Consider the following 14,529-nt stretch of genomic DNA (forward strand, 5'->3'; position numbering starts at 1 on the left):
TAGCTAGTAGCGGCGAAGGAGTGCAGTGGCGGTGGTCAACGATGGCGGCGCTTGGCGGCGGCGGCACGACTTGGCCATGCTTGGTGGCAGCAAGGAGAGCTACGTAGCAGAGGTCGGTGGCAACAGAGGGGAGGCGGCGGTGTGGTTCCGTCCAGCACGCGGCCGCGACGACGAGACAGTCGCACTATAGGGAGCAGCTGCGGTGGCCCGACTCTCCCCTCCCTCCTAGATCTGGCCGGAGGGGAGGGTCTGGCTCGGTCTGGATCTGGTGACGGCGGGTCGTGAGGGTGCAGATCCGGCAGCAGCGGGTCATGGGGGCACGGATCCGGCGGCGACGAGTCACAGGGGCGTGGATCTGGCGATAGCGGGTCACGCTGGTGCGAATCCGATGGTGGCGGGTGACGATGGCGCGGATCTGGCGGCAACGACTTCCTCTCGGCTATGGCTTCCCCTTGGCATATATCCTTCTCCGTATCGGCAATGGAGATCGGGGGCGACAGTGTAGGGGATAGATCCAACTACGGCGGTGTTCGATACCACTGGATCCGCCTTCGTGGCGGCGAAGATGAGGGGCGGTGAAGGAGGTAGATCCGGCAGTGGTGGTCCTCCAGACCACGGCCGTCGACCCTCGCAGGCCGACCGCTGCTGTCGACCCTGCCCTGCCACCATACGACAACATCTCGATTTTCAATTTTTTTTATCCCAAAACATGTTTTCACTGGCTGTCCTCTTTAGTTTGCCGCCTGCAAAAATGGTATTTTTGCTAGCGACTGTCCTAGCACACCTGCTTGCAAAACTCGATGCCAGCGAACAAAAATGGTTTGAATGTTTCATTAGTTAGATCAAAGTGTTTTAGTGGGATTTTTTTATAGTGTTTCATTTTTTCTCTTCGATTTTCATTTGGATCTTTTTGATTTTTTTGAGAATTACACAGTACAACACAGAGACACTCACAACGGACACACACTCACCCCTATGAACGCACGCACGCAAACCCTACCCTTATGAGCATCTTCGAAGACTGGGCCGGCAAATCCATCCTGGAGTTGACGAAGTCACTACTGATGCCTCGCTGTCGACGGATACGTCGCCTACCACTGAAAGCACAAAGCCGATGAATCCTGGAAAATTCGTTCCCATGGGAGTCGAACCCAGGACCTATGGTGCTACTGAGACTCTTGTAACCATTTCTTTTTAAATATGTTGAAGCAAATTGTTTCATATGACTATCCGATTGTGTTCCACTTCTTTTTAAGACCTGAAACATTTTTTCACTATATGCTCCAATATTAGTTTACGAGAGGCGAAACGCCGCCCGATTTTTTTAGAGAAAAATAATAAAATAGGACGTTCGATTTGTAGTTGTTTCCTAAAGATTAGCTAGGTAGTTGGCTACCATGCACTAAATGAAGGTCTCTTTATTTATTCGTAGGAAAAAAACATTAACACGTAGGGTAAAACATTATTCAGATGGGGATGGATCGATCGAAACATGCACAGTACATATCACTTGCGTGCATGTGATTATTTAATTAAGATAAGCAAGATGCTGAAGGCAGCCAGATGAGGGTAGCTCTAGCCGATAGTGGGGGTGTCGGCGACGGTGTCGACGAAGATGCGGACGCGGTTGGGGCGGAAGTCCTTGGTCACCGGCGACCCCGCCGGAAGCACGACGATGTCGGCGTCAGGCATGTCCTTGAGGATCACCTTCTTCGCCTTCTCCACCGGCAGCCCCACCACCTCCGGCCACGACGTCTTCCGCTCCTCCTCACCGCCCGCCGCCGCACCACCGTCCTGCTTGCCGCCGGAGCTCATCGCCGACCTCACACCTCCGGACACGACCAACTGATGATGAGCTATCAGCAATTAATGTAAACTTTGGAGAGAGTATATATGTAGCTAGCTTAATTAGCTTACGTATATATCATACATATGACGTATATTTATAGGCATAGCTAGAGAGATGGATCGATGGGTCAATTTAATTTGTCGGTGTTACATGTGATCGATCATTGATATGCGTGATACACGAGCGAGTATATAAATGCATTATGTAAAAATATTAAAGTGGTTTTATTCTTATTATGTGATGAACAATTGGCATATGTGATTATTGGTTTTGATATTTGGAGATTATTAGCGAACTGGTTTTGAAGATGATTGTATTTTCAGGTGATGAATAGGTGCTGCTGACAGGTGAGAACTGGTCAAACCGGACAGTGGTTGCCGGTCAGACCGGAGGTATTCGCGCGGTCTGACCAGCCGACTCTGTGTTGGTTTCGGTTTCGGGTTGTTTGTTTGGATATCCGTGATTGTTTCATGTTTATAGCTTCTAGATAGATACTATACGTATATAATACTGTTGTTTGCTAACAATGAGTCAAGTTGGAGATAGCTTGGTCTCAAAATATGATTTCTTTGTTTGATTCATGTGTAGGTGCCTTGATGCCTCAGGACAGTATTGCTGGTGATGGATCGAGAGTCGACTTGGGGATAAGACGACATCCGTGATGGTCAGATATCATGCGAGATACTTAGGCTAGAGTTCGATGCACGTGGTTGGTGAAGATTTCATATGGCATACGATGGAGATATTGTGTGCGCATGGGATGTGGAGTCGAATTTGGAATGTATCCAAATTTGGTATGATTGGAGTTTGTAAAGTTTGTTTATTGTACGGGAAGGTTTTCTAGGTAGATTAGGCCTTCTTGTATGAGTTTGGTTCGTGGCTTTAGGCTGCCTACCTCATGTATAAATAGAAAGGGAGCGTGAGGCTTCCCGGTATCGCTTTTGAGAGCATTGAGTTAAGAGTTGAGTTAGGGTTTCGAGTTTAGTCGAAATTTTGGTGAGGAGCGCTGTTGTTGCACTTTGTAGACACAAAGAGAAGTAATAAAGTTGTCATCTACATCTAGAGTTCTTCGATTTGTGTTTGCTCGGGTTCGTCGGTCTAACCGGCGAAATACCGGCAATCAGACCGGCAGCATCGCGGCGGCCAGACCAGCGGAGTAACGGTAGTCAGACCGGCGGTGGCTACAGACGGCATCCGCTGATCTAGGCGGTTCGACCGGAGCTACTACCTCGGTCAAACCGAAGGTATCTCAGCGGTTAGACCGGCGCAACATCTTCGGTCAGACCGTGATTCGTCGAATTTGAGGGTAACTTTTATTTTTGCTAAAAGTTTTGGTTTCTAGGTACACCAACCATTCACCCTTCTCTGGTTGGTTTAGTTCTTGCTATTCGATCCTACACATTATGCATGCAGCATGTGTTTTGCTCTCAGTCGTCCGGTAGCTGATAGAGGCAAACAATCCATTTAGCATATATAATTAATTAACTAGCCCATGCATGCATGCTTGCTGCCAAATTAGTCGTCATTATTGATTGTATATATTTCCCATTTCACGTGAAGCACATACCCGTACGTAACACTAGCTGTTTCTGTTTGGGATAACATTATTTATCCATCCCTAGCACAGATCCAGAAAGAGAAATTAATGGAGGGGATCATCCCCCAAACTATTGCTCCTCTCCCTCTTGTTCCTCCTCCCATCTTTCCTGGTATCAGTGACGATTCAGCAAGGCAGAAAAGCTTTATTCGCTAGCACCCATATCGCATCCGTCCCTTTATTTAGCTAGCTATCATACCACTATGAAGATGCTCATAAAAGAACATGGTGTGTCTTTTATGTTTACTAGGTGATATACAGTGTGTTGCTGCGGGACTTTATAAAGTTATAAGTAAAATTCTGTTATAAGTAAAATTGTAGAAGAATGGTCAAGAAATTGATTATTTTTCTTGTTATTAAGGGAATATATTAAATTAAGATAAATTGGAGAGCCAATCCAACGTAGCTGCCCTTTCTTGATAGAGAGTTTAAAACATACTATTATCCTATATATATACTACTTCTTTCGTCCCAAAATATAAGCATTTTTAGCATAGTGACAAGTCCAACATTTTTAACTATGACAATTAATAAAAAAAATAAAAAAGATCAATTATGTAAAATTGATGTTACTAGATTTATCATTAAACAAACTATCATAATATGCAACTCTTTTTATTTAAAACATTTTACTTCTATATATATTGTTGGTCAAAATAGCATATCAGAGACCGTGCACTACTAGAGAAAGGGCCTTCACTCCCGGTTCGTAACCCTCTGTAGTCTCGGTTATATAACCAGGACTATGAATCCAGGACTATGGGTATCTTTAATCCTAATTGAAATAACAGGGAAAGATGGATATCTTTAATCCCGGTTGAAAAAAAAATCCATTTTTAGTCCCGGTTCGTGACTAAAAATCGGAGCGCCACGTGGCTGAAGTTCCCATCTGTACTCTTTTTTTTCCTTTTATTTTTAATTATTTTTTTGCTAATTATATTGATTTCAAACCAATCTCAACAACAAAATCATCCCCATTCACAAAACATCACAAAATCATCCACAAATTCACAGATCCAATGAACATACTCAAATTGACATCACAAATTCACATATCCACAGTAAGAACAAATTCACCTCACAAATAAAAAAAATGGTATGGATGTATCGAAGTGTTTTCGTGGGGTTTTTTTTATAGTGTTTCATTTTTTCTCTTCGATTTTCACTTGAATCTTATTGATGTTTCAATGACATGTTGAAGCAAATTGTTTCGTATGACTATCCGATTGTGTTTCATTTTTTGTTTTAAGAACTGAAACATTTTTTCTCTAAATGCTAAATCATTAGTTTATGAGGGGCGAAACATCGCCCACTTTTTGAAGAAAAATAATAAAATGGGACGTTCGATTTGTAGGTGGCTACCATGCATTAAATGAAGGTCTCTTTATTTATTCGTAGGAAAAAACATTAACACGTAGTACGTACATAGGGTAAAACATTATTCAGATGGGGATGGATCGATTGAAACATACACAGTACATATCACTTGCGTGCATGTGATCATTATTTAATTAAGATAAAGATGGCCGGGGCCCGGTCGCTGAAGGAAGGCAGATGAGGGAGGCTAGCCGATGGTGGGGGTGCTGGCGACGGTGCCGACGAAGATGCGGACGCGGTTGGGGCGGAAGTCGCTGGTCACCGGCGACCCCACTGGAAGCACGACGATGTCGGCGTCTGGCATGTCCTTGAGGATCACCTTCTTTGCCTCCTCCACCGGCAGCCCCACCACCTCCGGCCACGACGTCTTCCGCTCCTCCTCGCCACCGGAGCTCGCCGCCGACCTCACAACTCCGGCCATGATCGATTGATGATGGTGAGCTATATATATCAGCAATATTATTAGCTTTGGAGAGAGTATATATGTAAGCTTGCGTATATATCATCATGCATATGGCGTATATAAATAGGCATGCATAGCTAGAGAGGTGGATTGATCGATGCATATGGGTCAATTTAATTTGTCGGTGTTGCATGTGATCGATCATTGATATGCGTGATACACGAGCGAGTATATAAACGCATTATGCATGCATCATGTGTTTTGCTCTCAGTCGTCCGGTTGCTGATCGAATCAAACTGGCCCAAGCACGTATGCATGCTGCCAAATTAGTCGTCATTGATTGCACATATATTTCCCATTTCACGTGAAGCACATACCCGGCCGTACGTAACTTTTTCTGTTTGGGATAACATTATTTATCCATCCCTAGCACAGATCCAGAATGAGAAATTAATGGAGGGGATCATCCCCCAAACTGTTGCTCCTCTCCCTCTAGCTTGTTCCTCCTCCCATCTTTCCTTGTATCAATGACGATTCAGCAAGGCAAAAAAGCTCTATTCGCTAGCACCCATTGTCGCATCCGTCCCTTTATTTAGCTAGCTATCCTACCACGATCAAGATGCTCACTAGAACATGGTGTGTTTTTTTATATGTTTTTTTTATATGTTTGTTGGGTGATATCCAGCACGTTGGTGCGGGTAGGGGTGAAAACGGTCGTAATCGTTAGCATCTCTTCGGAAACGATGCTCGATCACTCGGTAATTGAACATATTTATCATTTATACTACTCAATATCGATATTAATACGATGCAGAAAGAAATTAGAAAAAAAAATTTAAAAATAGCCAAAAACAGTATGGTCGGAAACGGTACCCTTAAACAGAAACGGCGCCTGGTCGATCGGGAATTGTTGTGACCATTTTCACCCATAGCTATGCGATTTTATAAAGTCATAAGTAAAATTTGGTTATAAGTAAAATTGTAGAACAATGGTTAAGAAATTGACTGAGGATCATTTTTCTTGTTATTGAGGGAATTATTAAATTAAGATAAATTGGAGAGCCCATCCAGCGTAGCTGCTCTTCCTGGTTTTTCGATATTTCTGATATCGTTTTTGTTTCTTAGAAAAATATGGTTATGGTAATGCTTGAGTCTGTGTTTTCTGATCGTTTCCGGCCGTTTTCATCCCTACTTGACACCCTCGTGAGGAGTTTCAGTTGAAAGTTTTCCCAAATTCTGTAACTTCATATCGAAAGATTGAGAGCCATGAGCACAAAGTTTTTGATATTTTTTTTTGGAAAGTTTCAGTTTTTGGATTAAAAGTTTTGGGATTTTATATTGAAAGTTTGAGTCAAGAGTATAATTTTTTTTGAACTTTTAGCTGAAAGTTTCAATTTTTGGATAAAAGGTCTTGTGATTTTATATATGAAGTAGGTTTATTTTTTCCTAGTTAAACTTTCTTTAAGTATGACCAAGTTTGTAGAAAAATATATCAATATTTTCAACACAAAACAACATATTATCAAAATATATCCATTGCTACATTTAATAAAACTAAGTTGGTATTGTAGATGTTGCTAATATTTCTATAAACTTGGTTAAATTCAAAAAAGTCAAAACAATTTATAATATGGAATGGAGGGAGTACACCTTACAAAATAAAAGAAAAATCTATGAGTTATATAGAGATACTACTGGGAGCGCAACGTGCTCCTAATATTCCGAGCGCCAAGCCCACCTCACCCCACGTCCTATCATCCCGCTCCCACCATTATCAGAGTAAACGATTTACTTGGATAAAAACAACTTTCCTGCTCCCTACCCCACCCCACGTCCTACCATCCCGCTCCCACCTTTATCGGAGTAAACGATTTACTTCGATAAAAACAACTTCTCTGCTCCCGACATGGACTGCAGCGGGCGTCGGCTCTGTTGGGCTGCGGCACGCAAGTGCGTTGGACAGCAGTGCTGGCTGCAGTGGGAGCACCCACTACTAGGAATACAATTTTCTCATACGAGGTGCATTTATTTTTCCAGGCGAAGATTATTTTCACGTATGGCTACCTGGGAAATTTTTTTTAATAATAGATAAAGATTACGAAAAATCAGTAAACTGATGTCACGACGGACGAAAGGTGGGTGGCTACAGAATCATCTTAAATTTTAATAATAGGTAAAGATTACGAAACCCCTTTGACTCGGGCGCCCGATGGGAACGAGAATATCGGGCGCCCGCGCCCCACGCCTCGCTCCACCCGCCGCCCAGCCCTCGCACCCCCACCTTCCATATTATCCATTCCCCTCCTCTCTCTCAACCGTTTCTCTCCACCCGTTCCTCACGCTCACTACTACAAAATCGATTTTTCATGGCGTCGACTTATTTTTTTTCTCTGGCGGCCATACGTGAAAACCACCAGTGGAATTATAACAAGAGTTGGGGGCTAATGGCCAGCAGCAAAAATGGGTCGTCCTTGGCGGCCAGGTTAAAAGGGCCGCTGGCGAAAATAGAGGTATTTTTGTAAGTGGGAAGATGCAGCCATTAGAAAAAAAATCAATTTTTACTGGTGGTGTGTTGGGAGCCCCGCTTGCAAAAATCGTGGGAGGGAATAAACAGCACGTGCTCCCTCTTTTTTCCTCAACCCCTCAGATCCAACCCTTCTCTCTTTCTTTCTTTCTTTCTTTATCTCTCTCTCTCTAGCTAGTAGCAGCGAAGGGGTGCAGCGGCGGCGGTCAATGATGGCGGCGCTCAGCGGCGGTGGCATGACTTGGCCATGCTTGGCGGCGGCAAGGAGAGCCACGTAGGAGAGGTCGGCGGCAATGGAGGGGAGGCGGCAGTGTGGTTCCGTTCAGGACGCGACCACGACGACGAGACGGTCGCGCTGCAGTGATCGGAGCAGTTGCGGTGGCCCGGCTCTCCCCTCCCTCTCCTAGATTTGGTTGGAGGGGAGGGGGTGGCTCGGTCCGGATCTGGCGACGGCGGGTCGTGACGGTGCAGATCTGGCAGCAGCGGGTCACGGGGGCACGGATCCGATGGCGACGAGTCACGGGGGCATGGATCCGGCGATAGTGGGTCGCAGTGGCGTGAATCCGATGGCGGCGGGTGACGATGGTGGGGATCTGGCGGCAATGACTTCCTCCCAGCTATGGCTTCCCCTTGGCATATATCCTCCTTCATAGTGGTAATGGAGACGGGTGGCGACAGTGTAGGGGATAGATCCGACTGCAGCGAAGATGAGGGGCGGTGAAGGAGGTAGATCTGGCAGCGGTGGTCCTCCGGACCACGGCCGTTGACCCTCGCAGGCTGACCGCTACCGTTGACCCTGCCCTGCCGCTATACGACGACATCTCGATTTTCAATTTTTTTATCCCAAAAAATGTTTTCACTTACTGTCCTCTTTAGTTTGCTGCCTACAAAAATGGTATTTTTGCCAGCGGCTGTCTTAGCACGCCTGCTTGCGAAACACGATGCCAACGAATAAAAATTGTTTGGATGTTTTATTAGTTAGATCAAAGTGTTTTAGTGGGTACGGATTTTTATAGTGTTTCATTTTTTCTCTTCGATTTTCACTTGGATTTTGTTGATGTTTGAATGGTTTTAAATAATTTGTTTTATATGTTGAAACAAATTGTTTCATATGACTATCCAATTGTGTTCCACTTCTTTTTAAGAACTGAAACATTTTTTCACTAAATGCTACAACATTAGTTTATGAGAGGCGAAACACCGCCAGATTTTTTTAGAGAAAAATAATAAAATGGGATGTTCGATTTGTAGTTGTTTCCTAAAGATTAGCTAGGTAGTTGGCTACCATGCATTAAATGAAGGTCTCTTTATTTATTCGTAGGAGAAAAACATTAACACGTACGTAGGGTAAAACCAACATTATTCAGATGGGGATGGATCGATCGAAACATGCACAGTACATATCACTTGCGTGCAAGTGATTATTTAATTAAGATAAGCAGGATGCTGAAGGCTGCAGGCAGATAGATGAGGCTAGTAGCTCTAGCCGATGGTGGGGGTGCCGGCGACAGTGTCGACGAAGATGCGGACGCGGTTGGGGCGGAAGTCCATGGTCACCGGCGTCCCCACCGGAACCACGACGATGTCGGCGTCGGGCATGTCCTTGAGGATCACCTTCTTCGCCTCCTCCGCCGGCAGCCCCACCACCTCCGGCCACGACGTCTTCCGCTCCTCGCCACCGGAGCTCATCGCCGACCTCGCACCTCCGGACCCGATCAACTGATGATGAGCTATCAGCAATGTAAACTTTGGAGAGAGTATATACGTAGCTAGCTTAATTAGCTTGCGTATACATCATGCATATGGCGTATATATATAGGCATAGCTAGATAGATGGATCGATGATGGGTCAATTTAATTTGTCGGTGTTGCATGTGATCGATCATTGATATATATATAAATGCATTATGCATTATGCATGTGTTTTGCTCTCGATCAGTCGTTCAGCTGCTGATCGAATCAAACTATATCCATTTAGCATAATTAATTAACTGGCCCATGCATGCATGCTTGCTGCCAAATTAGTCATCGTTGATGGTATATATTTCCCATTTCACGTGAAGCACATACCCGTACCTAACACTAGCTGTTTCTGTTTGGGATAACATTATTGATCCATCCCTAGCACGGATCCATAATGAGAAATTATTCAACGGAGAGGATCATCCCCAAACTATTGCTCCTTTCCCTCTTGTTCCTCCTCCCCTCTTTCCTTGTATCAATGACGATTCAGCAAGGTAGAAAGGCTCTATTCCCTAGCACCCATATCGCGCATCCGTCCCTTTATTTAGCTATAGCTACCCTACCACGATTCTGTAACTTCGTATCGAAAGATTGAGATCCATGAGCACAAAGTTTTTGATTTTTTGGGAATTTTCAGTTTTTGGATTAGAAGTTTTGGGATTTTATATTGAAAGTTTGAGCCAAGAGTATATTTTTTTTGAACTTTTAGTTGAAAGTTTCAATTTTTGGATAAAAGGTCTTGTGATTTTATATATGAAGTAGGTTTATTTTTTTCCTAGCTAAACTTTCTTTAAGTATGACCAAGTTTATAGAAAAATATTGTAATATTTTCAACACAAAACAATATATTATCAAAATATATCCAATGCTATATTTGATAAAACTAATTTGGTATTATATATAGATGTTGCTAATATTTCTGTAAACTTGGTTAAACCCCAAAATGTCAAAACAATTTTTAATATGAAATGGAGGGAGTACTTCTTAGAAAAAAAAGAAAATCTATGAATTATATAGAGATTACTAGGAGCGCAGTGTGCTCCTAGTATTCCAAGTGCCAAGCATGAATCAACCCAAGCCCACCTTACCCCACGTCTCGTCATCTCACTCCCACCATTATAGAGTAAACGATTTACTTTGATAAAAACAACTTCCCTTCTCCCCACCCCACCCCACGTCCTGCCATCCCGCTCCCACCATTATCTTAGTAAACGATTTACTTCGATAAAAACAACTTCTCTGCTCCCTACGTGGACTGCAGCGGGCGTCGGCTCTGTCGGGCTGCAGCATGCAACTGCGTTGGGCAGCAGTGGTGGCTGCTGTGGGAGCACCCACTACTAGGAACACAATTTTCTCAGACTAGGAGCATTTATTTTTCCAGGCGAAGATTATTTTCACGTATGGCCACCTGGGAAGATTATTTTAATAATAGGTAAAGATTACGAAAAATCAGTAAACTGATGCCACGACGGACGAAAAGGTGGGTGGCTACAGAATCATCTTAAATTTTAATAATAGGTCAAGATTACGAAAACCCTTTGACTCGGGCGCCCGATGGGAACAAGAATATCGGGCGCCCGCGCCCCACGCCTCGCTCCGCCTGCCGCCCACGCCCCCACACCCCCACCCCCACCTTCCATCTTATCCATTCCACTCCTCTCTCTCAACCGTTTCTCTCCACCCTTTCCTCACGCTCACTACTACAAAACCGATTTTTCATGGCATCAACTTATTTTTTTCTCTGCCGGCCATACGTGAAAACCACTAGCGAAATTGTAACAAGGGTTGGTGATGTGACCATGGCTACTACAGATACAGCCGTTGCTCACATAATTGAAGAACAAGATGATATCAAGATCAACAACCCACGGAGAGGTGTATTGATCGCTAAGGCGCAACACAACAACGTCTAGTACGGTTGTAGTCAGATCGTCAACGTTTCTCCCAAATCGTAGTTATCTCAACTCACCGAAAGATCGGGCCAACAACAACATTGAGTGTCGTGTGGAACTCAGTGTTCATCAGGTGGTATCAGATCTTTCGTTGCTCGGTGAGTTTTTTTTATTTACCTATAACAAGAAAATTGCCATACCAAAAAGTGCATCATTTACCTAGCCATATTGTGTCATTGCATTGTTCTATCAGTATTTGTTTTGTTGAGTTTTGCGTTGCATCGTCGAGTCGTGTTGCTGGTCTTAGCTTTAGTCTGTCTAGAGTTTCGAGTTCTGGTCATGTTTGTTGCCGCCGCCACCGTGTCTCTGCTGTCGACGGGATCTACGAAAACAGAATTGGCTCCCTGCTATGGTTCTATTTCTGTAGTTTTCAGAAGTTTCTGTTGGTCAGTTTTGGAGTTACATCTAGGTTTTCAGTCGTGTAGTTGTCCCTGTACCGAGCTTGTGCCATGCTGTTCTATTGTGCGCGAGAGAGGAAGGAGAAAGTTACCAAATCCGGACTCCAACAGTGCCGTATCCATCCACCGGCACCACCCGAGAGGAGGCGAGTCCGACTCCCTCCCACTTTTTCTGTCGGTTTAGATCTATACCGTGACTTTCCACATAGCTTGGTGAAAATTGTTGGAGTATCGGATTGAAAATTTGTTTGTAAAAATGGAACCTATGGGACGAGAGCATTTCATTTTTTATAGTTCTAATTTTGGGTTTGCAATTTGTATTTGAGTTCCTATAATTTTTGTAATTACATTTGAGTCCCTGTAATTTTGCATTGAGGTCCTTCCGTCGTTTTGTTAAAAAAACAAAAGAAAGAGAAAAAGGCAGAAAGGTGCAATAAAAAAAGAAAGAAAAGCCGCACCAAAAAAAAAGAAAAGAAAGAAAAAAAAGAAAGAAGAAGGAAGAAGGAAGGAAAAGAGGAAATCACTTGTTATCTTTTGGATCGCTTGGATATATCAAAGTATGTTTGAGTTGTTTGTAGTGCTATCTTGTGGTACCGTTTGTGTTCAGGCTCGTATCTCTAGTACGTTCTAGCCTAGGACCAGCACGATATGTGACTTTGAACAATTATTCAACTTTGCATTTCTTTGATTTAAGCACTTGCTATTCCTTTGCTACATATTTAAGCCTACCCAGAGCTCCACAGATTTGATTGCAGCCGTACAGCAAGTGTTTGCCAAGGCATCAGTACATCCAACCTCCATTGGGGTGCTTGGTTGAGTCGGTGTATGTCATCATTCCGCTTGCATTCGTAAGATCTTGTAAGAGCATGGTTAAAAGCTTAAGTGTGTGTGTGATATTTGAGCTACCACTACCTAGTAGTTGATAGGAGCGTGTATATTTTTGTGTATGTTTCTTGTTTTTTACTTACAAATGGCAGGTGATCCACATGGCGCATATAAGGTACGTGATAATGATCTTGCAAGGGTAGAATCTAATTTGCCAGTTTTTGACGGTAAGTATGATTCCGCCGCTTATGTTAATTGGGAGCTAGCAGTAGACAAACAATTTGATGAGTATGATTTCTCTAATGCTCAAATGATTAAGGCTGCTAGTAATAAGTTTACCTCTTCTACTCTCTTTGGATGGAGTTATATGAGTAACAAACCTAAAACTTGGGATGAATGCAAAACCTTGATGAGAAAACGTTTTGTGGGTTCTTATTACTCAAGAAAAGTGTGCTTCTGATGAGTCACATTTGTCCACTATCCATGCTAATCTATAGCAAATTTTGGTGGAAACTACTTCTGATTTGCAATGTTCAACTAATGCTATTTTTCATATATTTGGCGAATCTGATGACAGAGGAATATATTTGGTGAATAGAGTTTACATCTGTTCAGATTTAGAACCTCCTGTGGATGTGGATAAAACATGCAAGCTAGAGAGATATGTTATTGCTAATCATATTATCTCAAGTTTGTCTTATTTTGATTGGAAGAAACAGGTTGTTCAAAATGGACAACACGATGAGCACCATATGGAAAAACCGAGGACGGTTTTCTGTGAAGAATGGGAGGATGATGTGACCATGGCTACTACAGATACAACCGTTGCTCACATCATGGAAGAACGAGATGATATCAAGATCAACAACTCACGGAGAGATGTATCGATCGCTAAGGCGCAACACAACAATGTTTAGTACGATTGTAGTCGGATCGTCAACGTTTTTCCCAAATCGTAGTTATCTCAACTCACCGAAAGATCAGGCCAACAACAGCCTTGAGTGTCATGTGGACCTCAGGGTTCATTAGTTTGGGGGCTAAGGGCCGGCAGTGAAAATGAATCTTCGTTGGCGGCCAGGTTAAGGGGGCTGCCGACGAAAATAGAGGTATTTTTGCAAGCGGTGCTCTTAAGATGCCGCCAGTAAAAAAAATCGATTTTTACTGGCAGGGTGTTGGGAGCCCCGCTTGCAAAAATCATGGGAGAGAATAAACAGCACATGCTTCCTCTTTTTTTCCTCGACCCCCCCAGATCCAACCCTTCTCTCTTTCTTTCTTCCTTTATTTCTCTCTCTCTCTCTCTTAATCTCTCTTTCTCTCCCTGTCTCTCTCTTTAGCTAGTAGCGGCGAAGGGGTGAAGCAGCGGCGGTCAACGATGGTGGTGCTCGGCGGCGGCAGCACCACTTGGCCATGCTTGGCAGCGGCAAGGAGAGCCACATAGCGGAGGTCGATGGCAGCGGTGTGGTTCTGTCCAGTACGCGGCCACGACGACGAGACGGTCGCGCTACAGGGAGCAGCTGCGGTAGCCCGGCTCTCCCCTCCCTCTCCTAGATTTGGCCAGTGGGGAGGGGGTGGCTCGGTCCGGATCTGGCGACGGCAGGTCGTGAGGGTGCAGATCTGGCAGCAGCGGGTCACGGGGACACGGATCCGGCGGCGACGAGTCACGGGGGTGTGGATCCGGTGACAGCGGGTCGCGGTGGCACGAATCCAATGGCGCGGATCTGGCGGCAACGACTTCCTCCGAACCACGGCTGTTGACCCTTGCAGGCCGACCGCTGCCATCAACCCCGCCCTGCCGCTGTACGACGACATCTCGATTTTCAATTTTTTTATCCCGAAAAATGTTTTCACTGGTTGTTCTCTT

The 14,529-nt window shown here is 44.2% G+C and overlaps 2 protein-coding genes across 2 annotated transcripts; both read right to left on the bottom strand.

Moving 5' to 3' along the window:
- Positions 1 to 1,403: 1,403 nt before the first annotated feature.
- On the bottom strand, positions 1,404 to 1,906 carry LOC127757746 (subtilisin-chymotrypsin inhibitor-2A-like). Its single transcript, XM_052283312.1, has one exon. It carries the CDS (start codon positions 1,813 to 1,815, stop codon positions 1,576 to 1,578), a length of 240 nt encoding a protein of 79 aa, XP_052139272.1. The 5' UTR covers positions 1,816 to 1,906; the 3' UTR covers positions 1,404 to 1,575.
- A 2,908-nt stretch (positions 1,907 to 4,814) lies between these two features.
- LOC127757644 (subtilisin-chymotrypsin inhibitor-2A-like) lies at positions 4,815 to 5,327 on the bottom strand. Its single transcript, XM_052283211.1, has one exon. It carries the CDS (start codon positions 5,242 to 5,244, stop codon positions 5,011 to 5,013), a length of 234 nt encoding a protein of 77 aa, XP_052139171.1. The 5' UTR covers positions 5,245 to 5,327; the 3' UTR covers positions 4,815 to 5,010.
- Between the last annotated feature and the right edge of the window lie 9,202 nt (positions 5,328 to 14,529).

Source organism: Oryza glaberrima, chromosome 12 (assembly GCF_000147395.1).
Source record: "Oryza glaberrima chromosome 12, OglaRS2, whole genome shotgun sequence".
Taxonomy (NCBI): Eukaryota; Viridiplantae; Streptophyta; class Magnoliopsida; order Poales; family Poaceae; genus Oryza; species Oryza glaberrima.

What these genes read in the sequence shown, in the direction of transcription:
- LOC127757746 (XM_052283312.1), bottom strand. Translation starts at nt 1,815, where the DNA reads ATGAGCTCCGGCGGCAAGCAGGACGGTGGTGCGGCGGCGGGCGGTGAG.
- LOC127757644 (XM_052283211.1), bottom strand. Translation starts at nt 5,244, where the DNA reads ATGGCCGGAGTTGTGAGGTCGGCGGCGAGCTCCGGTGGCGAGGAGGAG.